A 15465-nucleotide genomic window follows, 5' to 3' on the forward strand; every position below is an offset into this window, starting at 1 on the left:
TTTTTTCTTCTATTCATAACCCAATTTTTATGAAGGACTCTAGATTTTATTTTCCTTTTTAAGTTTGCACACATATGGCTTGACAATAAAAGATTATGAAATCAATCGAAGCTCTCAAGAGGGAAGGTGGCTTTCCTTCCATCTGAGTTTATGTTATTCTCTTGACTGAAATTTGAAACTAAAAGGCACAAAAAAAATTTGGAGAAAAATTCTTAGTGGCAACATTGCGGTAAACAAGGGTGAAGAGAGAAGAAGAATATTTCTATTGGAGAGAGAGAGAGAGAGAGAGAGAGAGAGAGAGAGAGAGAGAGAGAGAGAGAGAGAAAAAAACTATTGGCAAAAATCAATATTTGGGAACATATTTTTTGGTTAAAAAATAGATGAAAAATATTCTCACTAACAGTTTTTCATTCAAAATTAATTTGGACAAAAAATTAATCTGCCTCGCGCCAGGAAGGGGTCGAACCTTCGACTTTCTGCTTAGGAAACAGACGCTCTATCCACTGAGCTACAGGCGCCTCACTACATAACTAGCAATAATTATTTCCTTTTCTCTAAAAAGAGTTCTTACATCTTTCTCCCCCTTTTCCCTATTCCCTCCACCCCGTTCTACCACCGATCGGGGCAGAGCAGGGCAAAACGTAGCCGAGGTGCCGTCTCCAATCGGCGAGTTCCGCCGGCCAGAAACTATGATTCGGGCGGTGATAGTGATGAACACCCAGGGCAAGCCCCGCCTCGTCAAGTTCTACGACTTCCAGGTTCCCTTTGCCCTCTTCTAGGCTTTTCCTTCCCATTAGATTTCTTCTTCTAATTTTTCCCCTCCTTCCCTTCTCCTTTCCTTCATTCTTCTTCTCATCATTTGAATCCCAGCCGCCGGAGAAGCAGCAAGAGTTGATCCGCAGCGTCTATGGAGGTCCCGAGTCCCTTATCTATCGAATTGTTCTGTAAAAATCTCACCTTTACTCGTTTTAGGGCTTCTTTCTTCCTTAACTCGGTCTAATCCCGTCGCAGTTTTATCCGAGAGAGCAGACAACGTCAGCAACTTCGTTGAGGCAGACGCAATCTTCGGCCCGGTATGCCCGTATTATCTATTGCAGATTTTGATGTACTATGCTGTCTTTCCACTGAGTACGAACAAAAAAAGTGACTTTTTTTCTTTGTGATGATTAGTTGCATGCTAATTGCTTAAGTTTTCACTTGGTTCTAGGTTCTACATTCTCTCTTTCTCGGATTTCACTCCCTATATGTCCACAATTAGTTATCATAATTTGAACTTTTTAAACATGCAATCGGCCCCTCGTAGCCATTGAGCGAAGATACTGAGATAAAAAAAGTGGAGAGATAGATCTGTTGCAATCTATAATGTATTCATTCCTTATATTTTTTTTAAAATCGTGTATCAAAGATTGTAGAATTTGATGCAAAGAATGCTTAGGCTTGATGTAGAATTCATCTGATGATTAACCTCTTGATGCATCTGTTTGTGTACAAAAACCCATCGTTTTGTCATTAATCTGAATGATTATGACTTATCTATTATCTGCATGTTCATTGACTCATCTTATTTGCAGGGTACTCAGCTGGTGTACAAGCATTTTGCCACTTTGTATTTTGTTTTTGTGTTTGATAGTGCTGAAAATGAGCTAGCTATGCTTGACCTTATACAAGGTAAGTCAAAAGCTTTTTATGTGAAGATTGTTTAGTGCAAGTCTGTGCCTTTTGCTCTTGCATGGAACTTGAACGGCCACGAGTAGTGCATGGATTGTTGCTCTCATATTGTGCATTAAAAAGCCATATCTTGTAACTATTCCTTGTAATTTATGACTGAGCACTGATGTAGAATTTTTTAGGTCCCAATAGGATATTACCTGATTTTTTTTTTGAAGATATTGGATCTAATTAAATTGTGTGGCTTGCAGTGTTCGTTGAGACTCTGGACAGATGCTTCAAAAATGTATGTGAGCTGGACATTGTGTTCAATTTCAATAAGGTAGCGTTATTGGCTGTTGCTACCTTTCTCAGCATTTTTGGTCTGTCCATTGAGTTGTTTCATTTAGGTAGCCAGTTGACATATTTGGATACTGCCTAGATGACCGTAAAAAGATTGTCTGAGCCTCTGCATGCTTATCTAAATGCAGTGTATTAGGCTTTGAAGTGAAGTTTAAGAAAACTTGGAACAGGGAAATGGATGAAAACAAAAGTAGGAGGATTAAATTCATTTTTTCAATAAATGAATTACAAAGGCAGAATAATATGAACTAGCACTACGTGTAGCTGTAACCATCAAGCTTTGTATATTGGGCCCAGCTTTATGAATCTTCATTTTCCATTTGCTTTTATTAATGGCTATCTATATTGTTAGTGCAATTCCAACCATGTTAGCTTAGCTCTTCTACTCATCTCCCTAAATCTGTCAAGAAGATAAGAGTACTTTTTCCTTTATGGTTCGCCCTCAGATCCTCATCCTGCATGCCCAGCATTGCACTCAGTTCTCTGTTTGTCCTCAGCTTAATTAGATTATCTAATATAGTAATTCCTAAGTCTAGTATACAACACATGTTTCTCGACATTCTCATTTTTGTTACATTTAACTTGTTTTCTTGAACCCCTGTTATTGCCTAAGTTTTTAAGGCATATGATATTGTGGAATATTTTTCATTTTTATATTTTTTTTCACTTAAATTACCAGGAATGCATTCATCACATCGCACACCATAATGTTTAATTTGTTCTTTTTAATCCTTTAAGATATATAAAATGAAAAATAGAAAGACAGAAATATCATAACAAAAGATATGCAAAGAAAACATAAGCTCAGCATACTTAAATAATTGTTGACAAAGTTATGAGGAAAGAGCATGTATAAACAAGTCATGAGGATTAGAAGATGCTTGATCCATAAACCCATTCTCATTTTTATCTCTATAATTTATGATATTATTATCACACACAAAATGCTAAATAACCAAACATAGAAATAAAACTGCATGGGAAATTCTTCAGGGGAGATAAACAAGTTCCGTTTTCATTTTGCTTGATTGACAAAGTGTAAAATGATAAAATGCATTAACTTATAGCAAAATCTTCTATATCTGACCCCCTCTTAATTTACAGAAAAGACATATCTCATTTGTTAATTGAAGTTTCCTACGCATGGTTATAGATCTTTGAAGTGTGGTTTCTGAAACTTACTTTCTACTGGAAGACTTTTAAATGACTTTGTGATTTAACCCTGGATTTCACTATGCTTGTATATCCTTTCTTATAGTCGACAGTGATGGATCTCTTAAAGACCCGATTGGCCTTTGTTTGGAGTTAAAGTGCAAAGTAAGCCTTTTGTTGGATGGCAACTTAAATGAAGAATCTAACTTATAATTATTGCTAGAAATGCAGCCATGTTTTGTTTTGTGTCAAGAGGATGTTTATATGTTAAGCACCTGCTCCTTTTTATAGTGGTTAGGCAAGTGAAAGCTCCAATCCCAAAGTCAATGAGTATACATTGGTTTCTAATTAGGGAAATGTCTGTTTTTTGGTAATGCTGGTAAAGTTTTCAAATAGGTTGCATTGACAAAGGGACCTTGATTCCTCAGGTGATCTTTTGGGGGGTTCCAATCGAGTGGAATAGAAGAATTCTTGATATCTTGAGAACATCTCAAAATGTTGGGCAATAAGTATATTCAAGAGAGGAAGGCCATGGCATGAAAGGGAATATTGAGTTGTATGTTTGATAAATCTAGGAAGGACAGAGTTGAGAATGCATATGTTAGAGGAGGCGTAGGAGTTGCACTGATGAAAAAATGATTGGGATGGTATTGGCACATGCAGCAGAGACATGAGGAAACCGCTAGGGTAAAGTCGTTCTAGTCAACGATTGCCGAACCGGGCCGTACATCTCGGTTTAGGCCAAACCGGGCCGACCCGATCTCTGACCGGGTCGGTTTGCTTATGGAAAACGGTTTCAGCCCCGGCCGGTACTAGACAGAATCGGGCAAAACCGGACGGGTCCATCCGGTTCGAACCAGTACCAAATCGGACTGAGCGCCGACCGGTACAGCACCCGGTACACGTTCGGCAATTCTTGGTTCAAATATATGTAAAAGGGTCTAGTAAATAGAGAGGTAGATAGCAAATCAGAAATATGTGAGAAAGAAGAAAATATTGCAGTAGTGTTGGAAGTCATCATTGATAAGAAAGGTTTAAAAAAAAAAGATTCACTCAAGCAAACACAAACAAATTGGATCAGTTTAATGTGCATGTGAATGAAATATTTTTCAAAATTGGCATTGTAAGAAAGAATAAGGAAGATCTTGCTCTAATGCTGGAAGCAGTCATTGATAGTAGTGAAGCAAATGAGGATTCACTAAAGCCATCCGAAACAGTTTGGATAAGGCGTGATGTGCATGTCAATGAAATTTCAGCAAATTTGGCATTGTAAAAGATAATATGGAAAATCTTGCACTAGTACTAGAAGTAATGATTAATAAGGATTATTAGCAAAATTCACCAAAGCCAACCCAAACAATTTGACTAAGGCTAGATGCGCATGTTTATTTAATTTGTGCAACTGACATTTTTTTTTGAGGAGTTCATCCACCCCAGCTCCTCCATTTCTTATTATTACCTCAAAGATGGCCCAGTCACTTCCCAGTGAAGCCCTTCTTATAAACTTGCTTCCAGTTTTAAGTTATCATTGCTAAAGATGGTGTCTTACATCATCCACTTTCTAAGAGTGCCAGCATAATGGTGTCTCTTTTGCTAGGGTGGTGTGAATGGATTCTAATTTTTCATAGATAATTCTTCGATTCTTACCTATGGGTTTTGGCACTTGTACACCGTTACATATATTGAGTCTTCATGACATTTCAGTTGTCTGTAATATAACGTTGTGGGAGGGAAGGGGGAGCATAATGATTTCTCAGCAAAATTAGCATAACTTTGTTATTATGGGAGAAGTGATACCATGGCTAATGTGAAAGTTGAAGTCCAGCTAACAACTGTAAGAATGTAAGATATATGAGAGCCAAAGTTGGTAAAGGGTCAAATGGAATGAACTCATGGCCTCTAAGAAAGCCTAAAAGTCTCCGCTGATATATAGGAATCTAAAAATCACAGTAATATCAATGTCAACATTAAGTCTCTAGTGAATGATTTTGTTGTGAAGTGGATCAAGGAATGAAGTACCTGGTTCTTTGGTTTATGTTAGTTTTATATTCTGTTGTGCATCCAGGCCAAGCTAATTCAAAGGTTTTACAATCACTGCAGAGCACAGTGATCCACCATACATGTTTGTCATATTCCGGAGACATATAGTTTTGTGTATTAGTAGATTCTTCTGCTATTGAATTTGGCAATGTTGGTTGTTCTTTTCTTCAATGCAGTTGTTGGACCTTGTTGAGCTATAGAATTACTGTATTGGAATTTCCTCAGCTAGACCATGCTCTTATTTTCTATGATGAAATTTGCAGTTGAGCATATTATATTAGATTCTGTTACTAATGAAGCTTATACATACATATCCTGATTCGTTTTATTTGGGAGTTTCATTATATACGTTTTATGCAGATGCATATGCTTTTAGACGAAATTATATTTGGAGGCCAAGTGTTGGAAACTAGTTCTGAGCAAGTGCTGAAGGCCGTTGAGGAGATTTCCAAGTTAGAGAAATCTTCAAGTGCAATCAGTCTTGTTCCCAAGTCTGTTTCAGCAAGATTTGGCCGCTAGTTTTTACAGGTGCAGAATAGAGTCCTAAGACATTAATGCAGGTTCCTTTTGCGGCTTGGTTATTGGATCGCATGTGGGCTTGCTTGTACCACTTAATCAAGTTGCTTTGGAGTGTAGACAATGTTATCTGATGTCGGTGCACTAGCTCCATTGCTGAGATAAAATTCTCTTAATTCTTTGTTGCTGAGTAAAACAGTGAAGATATGTCTGACTTTACTAATGGCAGAAATTTGATTTCCATTATGTTTGCACCCATCAAAGTTTGGTATAACTAGCAACCTGTTACCTTATCACTCTACCTAGGTTAAAGTCCAGGTCTGAGAAGACAAGACTAGTGCTCGCAGCATCAGGGTATAAAGTTAACAGGGCTGAAGCAAGAGAGTGGATGATCTACAGAATTGAATCCTATCGAACCGGAACCTCACCTCTCACCGGCAAGGGATTGTACCTTCCTGATCGAACTTCGACGTTGGTGCTCTTTTGCTAATATAACATACAAAATTACTGGTTGACAATAGATGCACCAAATATTTGCTACACCTTTCTTATATCCAGTTGTTTCTTCAGTAGCCGGTTCATTGAAGCATTCTCTCAAAGTACATGATTAAATTAAAAAGATGATGTGGATGAAGGATCTCCGGCTCGCACTTTTTCACTTTGTTTTGCAACAAGTCTCTTCTCCTTGCTTTAACGAGGCGCTGCATGCGTTCTGTATGATCTTCTTCTAGTCAAATGGTGAAAATATAACGATGCAGATAGAATGGGTGATGGGAGCACCCTTTTAATCTTCTGTGAAGCCTTTTCCTTCAGGATTCTGTGGTGTTGCGATCGAGGATTGTTAAGAGTGTTTTTATCAAGCAAAGACGAGGCGCTGAGTCAACATCACTGGGGTACCAAAGGAAACAGGAGCAGCAGTTTGTATAATGGAATTATGTCCACAGAAAGAAAAGAATGTAATTCTAACGACTGTTCTGTACTTGATAGAAAAGAAATACCTTAGATTTTGTATTTGTTCGTTTTGTTGGAAAAATTGGAGAAGGTCATGGTTATGCTTTCAAAAATGATGAGCTTTTAGTTTCTCATTTACTTCTAGAAAATCAGAAGCCAGGTGTCCAGATTTTTTATATGAAAACAGAGAAACTCTCCATTCATCCATGGTCTGGTAGTCAGAACATTGGACTCTGAATTCAGTAACCTGAGTTTAAATCTCCGTGGGACCTTTGCTCTCCTTCTCTTTTTCATCCCTGTAAATGTTTTGGTCAGTAACCCAAGTCATCATATGGCCACATATCTGAGTAAAGGTTCAATAAAAAAAAATACATGTGATTGCAGGAGGAAGAAGGATGTAATGTGAAACCCAGTCATTCAATTTACAATACCCAGAAAGACCACCAATGAAGGATGGATTACACGGGAAAAAATTGCAGCTTGATGCTTTCCAGGGGGGAAAAGGACAGGTATAACTAAACAAACTGTAAGCAATGAACCATCGGCACATCTATCACTGTCACCAACAATGGGCGCACGGATAACTGCAGACTTGCCCTGGGCCACCACCATGGAAGCCTCCTTGCCCACCAAGTAATTTCATATACCAATGCAAAGAGAAAGAATTGGTCTCAATGCAAGGCATCAACCTCACTCCATTTTGATGCTTGCAGGATAATGGACTTCAGATCAGATGCCGACATGCAGGCACTCGAATGGGGAGCCTGCCAAAAATTATTACATAAAGAATCACAAATAAAACCATCATCTTCAATCCTCGGTGTCGCGAGCCCCAGACGGTTCTGGGAAGATCTCCTTTGATGGTCTCCTGTGGGAGAATGAGTTATCCCCACCACCGCTCCCTTGAGACCTCGATGTACCTGAACGTTTTAATACCTGGTCCTCTTTCGGCGGGCCAACATCAGAGCCTTGGCGCCAACTTCCGAACAAAGCAGCATTCCATGAGCCCCTTGAGGAAGTAGCCCTCAGCCTGGCTGAGCCAGAATTGTTCTCCTCCCTTACCACCTTCAGAGGGTTCTCCAGTGCTTTTAGGATGTATCTCATGAGTGGACGTTTGGAGGGTTTTGGGTTCAGGCAGGACTTTGCCACAATAGCAATTGCCCAGACTTCCTCCAAGTGGTCCTCATCCACGATGAGAGATGGATCCACAATTTTCGTGACAAGCTCCTTCTCGTAGATGTTGATGTAACGCAATGCATGCTCGATCCACTCATTTGTTGCAGCATCGTTTGACCCACTAATGCCGAGCTTACCGGTGACTAGCTCAAGTAATACCTTTCCCACACAGTATACATCGTAGGCACATGTTGCGGTAGAAGAGCCTGCACAAAATGATCAGTCGATTTTTGCAGACACTGAAAAAGGAAATAAGCTGAATAAAAGTTTAAAAAAGAACAAAAAGGGAATTTCAGTAAGTTTGCGCACCAGAAATGCCTTGTTCAGATGTCCTGCACATCACGGACAAAAAGGAAACACTGTTAGAACATTACAGGCCACTTAATGTTATATGTATAACAAATAATAATGGCTAAGGTATTCAGCACCATTGCAGACCTGACTTTGCAATTGATACCATATATTACCAAGAAAACTTCCAGCATACATACTTAAACTAGCATGATATTGACAACTCGACATGAACCATTTCATATTAGCCATCATCAGAGAGTATAATTTAAGGTTTGATCCAGGCATTGTAAATCAAGTAACCCTTCGCTGGTGCAGGTGTAAAAAGGCCATAACAGAAGTTGGAGGTGAGTTGGACAAGATTGGGCCAAAAAGCTAATACCAAAAAATGAGCAAGTCAATTCGAGAAATACCAGCTAAAGCAGAGTGCATGGAAGGTTGTTGAGGATTTCACGTCATCTCTTTAAGAGCTTGCAGATCATGTATTGGGTCAAACTTTTCATAGCAAGATTTTATATTTCTAAAATAGCTATCAGCAAGATTGCATCTCCTGTGGTTTATAAATACACTCATTATTTTCCTCATCCGTATCAATTAATATACTCACTTTCTAGCCAAGATCCAAATATTCCAAAGTCGCATTCTCTCTCTAGGACAAGCTTAATTGTTCACATTTTGCACTCATTAACATGAAGAATATCTTTTTGTATATCTAACTCTGCGTCATCACAACAAGTTGTTTCTAGGAGATATCAGTCCAAGTTCGCAAGATATTCTCCTTCTCTGCCCCCCCCCTCTCTCTTTCGAAAAAAAAACTTAATTCTTCACACTTAAAACTCATTTGTAATGATAACCGGAATGATATCTTTTTGTACATCCAACTCTCTGTCATTGTTCTCTCTCTATCTCTATGGCTATATGGGGCACGAGTTTAATTCTTCACATTTCACACTCATTTGATATGATAACAATAAGAATACTTTTTCATTTGATATGATAACATGAACAATATCGTTTTGTATATCCAACCGTGTCATTGCGCTCTCTCTCTCTCTCTCTCTCTCTCTCTCTCTCTCTCTCTCTCTCTCTCTCTCTCTCTCTCTCTCTCTTTTTCCGTGGGACAAGCTTAATTCTTCACATTCATTTGACATGACAACATCAAGAATATATTTGTGGACATTCGAGTCATCGCAACATATTGTTTCCAGGAGATATTAATCAAAGTCTACAAGACACATACTCGCTTGCTCTCTTTTTGTGGGACAACCTTAATTTTTCACACTTCACACTCATTTGACATGATAACATGAACACTATCTATTACATGAGCCACTATCTATTTGTACATCCAACTCTGTGTCTTTACAACAAGTTGTTTCCAGGATACATACTAGTCCAAAAATCCAAGATAATACTCATATATTTCGGCAGAAATGTCTATAATTAACTGATAAAAAAATTAGCATTCCCACCATCCCCCTCCCCCTCCGCCCCCCCAAACCAAAAAAAAAAAATCTAATTCTAGTATGCATATTTCAATACAATAAATACAAGGTTGGATTGCAATAGTATCAATCTTATAAACAAAACCAATCTACAAGAATGAATTATAATTACTTGCAATAGAATATTGTTTATTCAATTTGTCTTAATTGTTTATAAGTTAATGCGAGCAAACATTAGTGGAAGCCTGTATCAAAGCATTAAGAATGCTGGATATCAGAAAACATATGATCAAATGATGGATAATTAAGGTCTGAATAGCTATAGCAAGATACAAAATAAAATGAAACAGTCACGAAGATGCAAAATGACATAAAGATAAACCAGCTAAGGAATACTAGCTTGCTTTCCCAGATATTGCAAACATACAGTATGAACTTGATCAGCAAAGAAATATCAGAACAGACACTTACTGTGAGAATCTCAATATCCTGGTGATGACATTTTGATGGCCTTCCCCTTCTTGAGTGCATACCTCACTCAAACTTCCAAGCCGCACTTCAAACTTATCATCAAGAAGGATACTGCTTGCCTGAACATCTCTGCAACCACATAAGAACCTCAGTTGGTCATCACTAGACAAGTTTGCCCCTTTTACTGCTACAACAACTTGGTCAAAATTGGCTCCCATGATGCAGGTAGCATTTTAATGGTCCAATAAATCGAATTGGCCAAATAGTGGCAGGAAAGTTGCTTGCTAATTATGCTATAGGACTTTGATGCTAAAATACTTTTTAAGGAAAATGGAGCTGTTAAGATAAATTATAGGTTCAAATCAAGTTAGCTTAAAGATTGCTACAGGTCAGTAGTAACTTGATGTAACCCACAATAAATGTGACCAAGCAATATACCCGAATAATGTGGTCTCAAACAGAATGGACTTAGTAAGTGAGATTTGAAAGAAATTTCTCTTTTTTCCTAGCAGCAGGTAAGAAATTGTCCAAGAAATTTCAAAATGCAGTGATTCATTTTACAAATTGTAGATCCTTATTACATAATTTAAACAGCAATATCTCTCAATCTCAAAGGTTATTTATACTATGAGCGTGAAACTCTAGATGCCAAATGTATAAAGCCTATTAGGTCAAAGAAGGAAACCATATATCCTTGATCTAAACATTTTCTAATTTATCTGCCGCAAACTTCAACTAATTGGATAACCAAGACCATGACCATCCAGCCTTGTTTCAACTATTTGGACTCGGCTTATGGATCCTCATATTCCAGCCATTCCTATTTAGGGCACAGAAAAGCTATCCTTTTAAAAAGATAACAACCAAATATACAGACATATATATACATATGGAAATATAATAATTCATTCGAATCTCAATGATCAAACCAATAAGCATAGAAAATATAATATCTTTTTATAAGAAAACAAGATTATAAGGGCCAGACATGACCTAAACTCTTAAATTTGAAGGAAAAATACACCTCTTTCAAACTAAATTAGAAGATCTCTCACCCTCTCTCTTTGTGTTTCTCTAGCTCTTTTAACCCAATACAGTTCATGATATAAAAGAGATTTTGAGTTGGATTGCCTAGTAATAATAACAAATCTACTTTATTCCCAAAATGATTCCCACCAAGGATTCCAAAGATATCTCTAGTCAAATTGTCAAGACAATGTTAGGCAATTTCCTAAAGAGTCTCCTGCCCCACTACAAATTTCCTGTCCATTTTAGGTTGTTGAGAAAGTTATACTATCTTTGTTCTTCCTCTTTTCATTCATGAGAGGTAGAACTCTTGATGATAAGAAAGAGAAAGCATGCATATTCAACCAAGGGGTAAGATAAGAGACAACATCAAGACAATAGAACGATGTACTTAGCTTTATGGAGCCTAAGTTCAAGATAGAAGAAACTATAAGGATGTAGAATGGAAAATGATTTTTACCGAAAATTGTAAGATTAGTTGCAACCAAGCAATATAATTAAGGGCTAAAATATTTATGTAATTAAAAATATTGAGGTGACATGTGAAAGTTGACTATTTATAAGAACAAATAAAGTTTTTGAGTGGCACACTGAACAAACACAAAGATTTGCACAATATTATTTTGATTAATGCCAACAATGACACATAATATCAGTGTATAGACCTATGAAAGTTAAGAGAGAGGAAAATGTGTGCTTGGTGTTGCTTCTGCTTCTTACAAAGTTCTCACACAAGGAGAAGCCAGAAGCAAGATGATCTAGCTTCTGCCAGCAACACTTTTTTAACTTCTTGTAAACCACTTGCCAGATATGTTACAAAACACTTATATTTTCTAAGAAGCACTTTTTTGGCTTGAGAAATTACAAAAGTACCTTTCTTAAGCAACACCAAACACGTTCTGAAAAGAAGACAACTTGGCAAAGAATGGTCAAGAGCCAATACTAAAATACAAGTTTTCTAAAAGAAAAAAGAAGGCTTAAAAATTTTAATATGGAATAGAGACATGCCAGTGGATATAAACTATCAGTTAGCAGGATAACAGAATGAACCGCATACCTAGAAGGCCAAAGGATGATATTAGAGGCTAAAATCAAAGATATTCAAGGGATCCGACACAATTAGATGAATTAACCAAAAGATGTACTGCACTAGCAAGCAAGAATCGCAAGGGCACAATAAAACCATGTATTGGACACTTGATTAGCACCAGAGGACCTCAAACTCTTTTGAGGTTTCAAAATGAGAAAAATGGAGTTCAAGGTACGATCCATCAAGACAAAAGAGAATTTATTAACTATAAGGAGGTAGAATGCATATGCTGACCATCAAATTCCAAAATATAATAGAGAATAGACAATGGGCACCAAAATACTCAGACACCAATACCAAGAAGTAGCATCCAATCAGAAGAAGTCCCTTAGAAAGGATTCAGGAAGAGTTCAGAAGAAAGTCTAGAAAGTTTGAACTACCTATTCTTGGATTTATCTGTTGTTCGATAAAACCAGATTATACAATAAAAACAGAAAATGCCATTGATAAGAATAGATTGAATAAAATGTTGATGTAAGCAAATTAGCATTTGGGCATTAGTTGATGTAAGCAAAATAGCATTTGTGGCATATAAGTTTTTGAGATGATCATGTTGCTACTGGATAAAGGGAGTAACAGAATAAAGGCTACTTTCACCATATGCACCACTGACAAGTTTGTCAAGTTGCTACTAACGTTGTGATACTTGTTCATCTAAAAGAATAATCTAAGTAAAATGATTGCTATTACTACAACAATGTGGAAGCAATACCTATGAACCAGAGGTGGGGTACACTCATGATGCAGATAACACAAAGCTTCAGCCACCCCTATTGCAATCTTCAATCTCTTAATCCAATCCAATGACTGCAGCCCTTCTTCTTCCTGCCCGGACTTTGTATGCAGTGCATTTGATAGGTCACCATTAGGTACATATTTGTATACGAGGAGCTTCTCATTCTCATTATCCAAACAGTGCCCCAGGAATGGCACCAGCCTCTCATGCAAACCTCTGGCAAACAAATCCAGTTCCATGGCATAAGCTTCTTTCCCGACCGTCCGCATGTTGATCCTCTTCACCACCACAGGAATGGCATTCTCCAAAACACCATGGTAGAGATCCCCTGAGTGCCCATGTTTGATAAGGTTCACATCGCTGAAGTCTGCAGTCGCCCGAACCAACTGCTCATAGGTGTAGGCCTCCCCCACAGCTGACAAATTCACGGAGACCGCAGAAGGCTGCGCTCCAGAAGGGACTGCAGTCCCACTGCTCTCCCTCTGTTCACCTTCCCGGGCTCCACATTTCATCACGCACAGCACGATCACAAGGACCAAAATGACAATTAACAAAAGCCCCCCGAGAGCCCCTATCAAAATATACTTCCAATTTCTGTTGCTCTTCCCACCAGAAGAGCTGGCTGGTGCCGGAGCAATATTCGGGGCCTCCGAGCCATCATAAGACAGCCCTCTCTGCAAATAAAACTCCTCACAATCAGTTGGACTCCTCTGATTCGAGGCATTTTGGAAGCAATTCAATCCAAAAGACACATTTTTGCTGCTACGATCAACAGGCAATGCACCTTGGAAGTAATTAGCGGAGATATTGACCACACTGAACCTTGCGAAAACGACGTCAAACCCAGCAGAAATTGACCCGTACAAAAGATTGTTCGAGAGATTGAACACAGCACTACTGGCATTGGCATTGGCGATGGCAGGCACGAGGTCCGGGAGCGTACCGGTGAGGTTGTTATTGGCAACATCAAGAACCTGCAGCTCGGACAATGACCACAGAGAGTCCGGCAAGGCGCCCGAGAAGTTGTTGTGGCTCAGCGTGACGGACCGGAGCCGGGAGAGACCGGAGAGCAGGCTACTGGCGAGGAGGCCGGAGAGGGAGTTGTTGCCCAAGTTCAAATTTTGGAGGCTCCTGAGGTTCTTGAGATCGTCGGGGAGGGCACCAGCTAGGGAATTGAAGCTGAGATCGAGGGCGGTCAGCGAGGAGAGGTCGCCAAGCTGGGCCGGGACAGACCCGGTGAGGCTGTTGTTGGAGAGCATCAGTGTATTGAGCTTCGGAAGGGTGCCGAGAGCGAGAGGGATCGAGCCGCTGAGAAAATTGGAGGAGAGGTCGAGGTAGGAGAGGTTGGCGAGGGAGGCGAGGGAGGGCGGTATGGCGCCGAAGAGCGAGTTGCGGGAGAGGTCGAGGATCGAGAGGTTGCCGAGCTGGCCGAGGGTCGACGGGATGTTCCCGGTGATGTTGTTGCCGGCGAGGGACAGCACGGCGAGACCGGTGGCGCCGCCGAGGGAGTTGGGGATGGGGCCGGAGACGGCGGCGGCAGAGAGGTCGAGGGCGGAGAACCCCGGCGGGAGGCGGCGGCCGAGCCAGTCCGGGATGGGGCCGGGGAGGGCGAACCTGGTCGCGTTGAAGGACTCGAGCCGGGAGAGGTTCTGGAGCCCGTCGACGGCGAACCGGGGGTTGAGGCGGCCGAGCCGGGTGCGGCGGAGGCCGGAGATGTTTAAGGAGACGACCCGGCCGGCGCGGCACCCGACTCCAGTCCAGGCCGAGCACGGGTCGGTCCGGCGGGGCCAGTCCCGGGCCCGAAGCCCGAGCGAGGCCCTCAAGCTATATAACCCAGCGAGATCGGCCGCCGACGTTAGGTTCTGACCTAATGCCGGCGAGAAGAGCCCGGCCGCGAGCAAGATAAGCACTAACGGGGCTAACGGCGAGGGCATGACGGCTAAGCGGACGGTGATCTCGGGCGCATCAACTCTTGGTGGTGGACCAATGGTATAGTGTGCGTCATCGTCGTCCGGTGTTCCCCTTTCTTCGTCTCCTTGCCTGCCGCTTCATTGCGCCGGCTGTTGACGGACTACCTTCCATCTTAGTTGCCCTCTTCCCTTCTTTTCCTATTTTCGGGAAAATACTCAAAAATAAGAAAGAAAAAATGGAAGGAAATAATAAGGTGGGGATTGCCTCGCTTTTACCACAGCGACTCCCACTCAAAATGCCGGTATTAATGCCCAAAAGAAGATCCCAACCGCCTCTCTTCTGCTCTCCACTCTCACCAAATTTTTTCTTTATTTTTAAAAATTGTTACTCTCTAAATAACAATTTCTAATAATTTCTAGTAGCCGGAGGGGGTGAGGATGAACCGGGACTGGCCGGTCGCCGGAAGGGAGTGCAGAGAGAATTCAGATTTGGAGAAAGGAGGGAGGGGGTTGACTCGACCGGATAACCGGGAGCGACAGCCCGGAGGTGAGCTGGGAGAATTAATTAACAGCTTCCCTTTCCATTATTTTTTTTTCCCTTCGTGTCAAATCTATCAGCCGGTGTTGAAGATATTCCATAAAAGGAGGGAG

At 40.3% G+C, this 15465-nt stretch overlaps 2 protein-coding genes and 1 non-coding gene across 3 annotated transcripts; 1 reads left to right on the forward strand and 2 right to left on the reverse strand.

The window, feature by feature from the left end:
- Nucleotides 1-445: 445 nt before the first annotated feature.
- Nucleotides 446-518, reverse strand: TRNAR-CCU (transfer RNA arginine (anticodon CCU)). Its single transcript has one exon. It is a non-coding gene; the product is annotated as a tRNA-Arg (tRNA).
- A 65-nt stretch (nucleotides 519-583) lies between these two features.
- LOC103704245 (Clathrin adaptor complex small chain family protein) lies at nucleotides 584-6729 on the forward strand. Its single transcript, XM_008787460.5, has 6 exons — nucleotides 584-758; nucleotides 871-913; nucleotides 1012-1073; nucleotides 1572-1668; nucleotides 1920-1990; nucleotides 5563-6729. The coding sequence occupies exons 1-6, from the start codon at nucleotides 690-692 to the stop codon at nucleotides 5719-5721; spliced, it is 501 nt and encodes a 166-aa protein (XP_008785682.1). The 5' UTR covers nucleotides 584-689; the 3' UTR covers nucleotides 5722-6729.
- A 297-nt stretch (nucleotides 6730-7026) lies between these two features.
- Nucleotides 7027-15465, reverse strand: LOC103704246 (putative LRR receptor-like serine/threonine-protein kinase At2g16250). Its single transcript, XM_008787461.6, has 4 exons — nucleotides 12881-15465; nucleotides 10053-10181; nucleotides 8155-8177; nucleotides 7027-8051 (listed from the first exon to the last, which is right to left on the reverse strand). The coding sequence occupies exons 1-4, from the start codon at nucleotides 14836-14838 to the stop codon at nucleotides 7480-7482; spliced, it is 2682 nt and encodes an 893-aa protein (XP_008785683.1). The 5' UTR covers nucleotides 14839-15465; the 3' UTR covers nucleotides 7027-7479.

Source organism: Phoenix dactylifera, chromosome 15, assembly GCF_051530095.1.
Source record: "Phoenix dactylifera cultivar Ajwa chromosome 15, Ajwa_hap1_PhDact_Kaust_v1.1, whole genome shotgun sequence".
Taxonomy (NCBI): domain Eukaryota; kingdom Viridiplantae; phylum Streptophyta; class Magnoliopsida; order Arecales; family Arecaceae; genus Phoenix; species Phoenix dactylifera.

What these genes read in the sequence shown, in the direction of transcription:
- LOC103704246 (XM_008787461.6), bottom strand. Translation starts at nt 14,838, where the DNA reads ATGCCCTCGCCGTTAGCCCCGTTAGTGCTTATCTTGCTCGCGGCCGGG. An exon ending in ACCCCACCTCTGGTTCATAG is followed by an intron (nt 10,182 to 12,880) that starts GTATTGCTTCCA and finishes ATGTGGTTGCAG; the next exon opens with AGATGTTCAGGCAAGCAGTA. An exon ending in AGGATATTGAGATTCTCACA is followed by an intron (nt 8,178 to 10,052) that starts GTAAGTGTCTGT and finishes CGTGATGTGCAG; the next exon opens with GACATCTGAACAAGGCATTT.
- LOC103704245 (XM_008787460.5), top strand. Translation starts at nt 690, where the DNA reads ATGATTCGGGCGGTGATAGTGATGAACACCCAGGGCAAGCCCCGCCTC. An exon ending in TCAAGTTCTACGACTTCCAG is followed by an intron (nt 759 to 870) that starts GTTCCCTTTGCC and finishes TTTGAATCCCAG; the next exon opens with CCGCCGGAGAAGCAGCAAGA. An exon ending in TATGCTTGACCTTATACAAG is followed by an intron (nt 1,669 to 1,919) that starts GTAAGTCAAAAG and finishes TGTGGCTTGCAG; the next exon opens with TGTTCGTTGAGACTCTGGAC.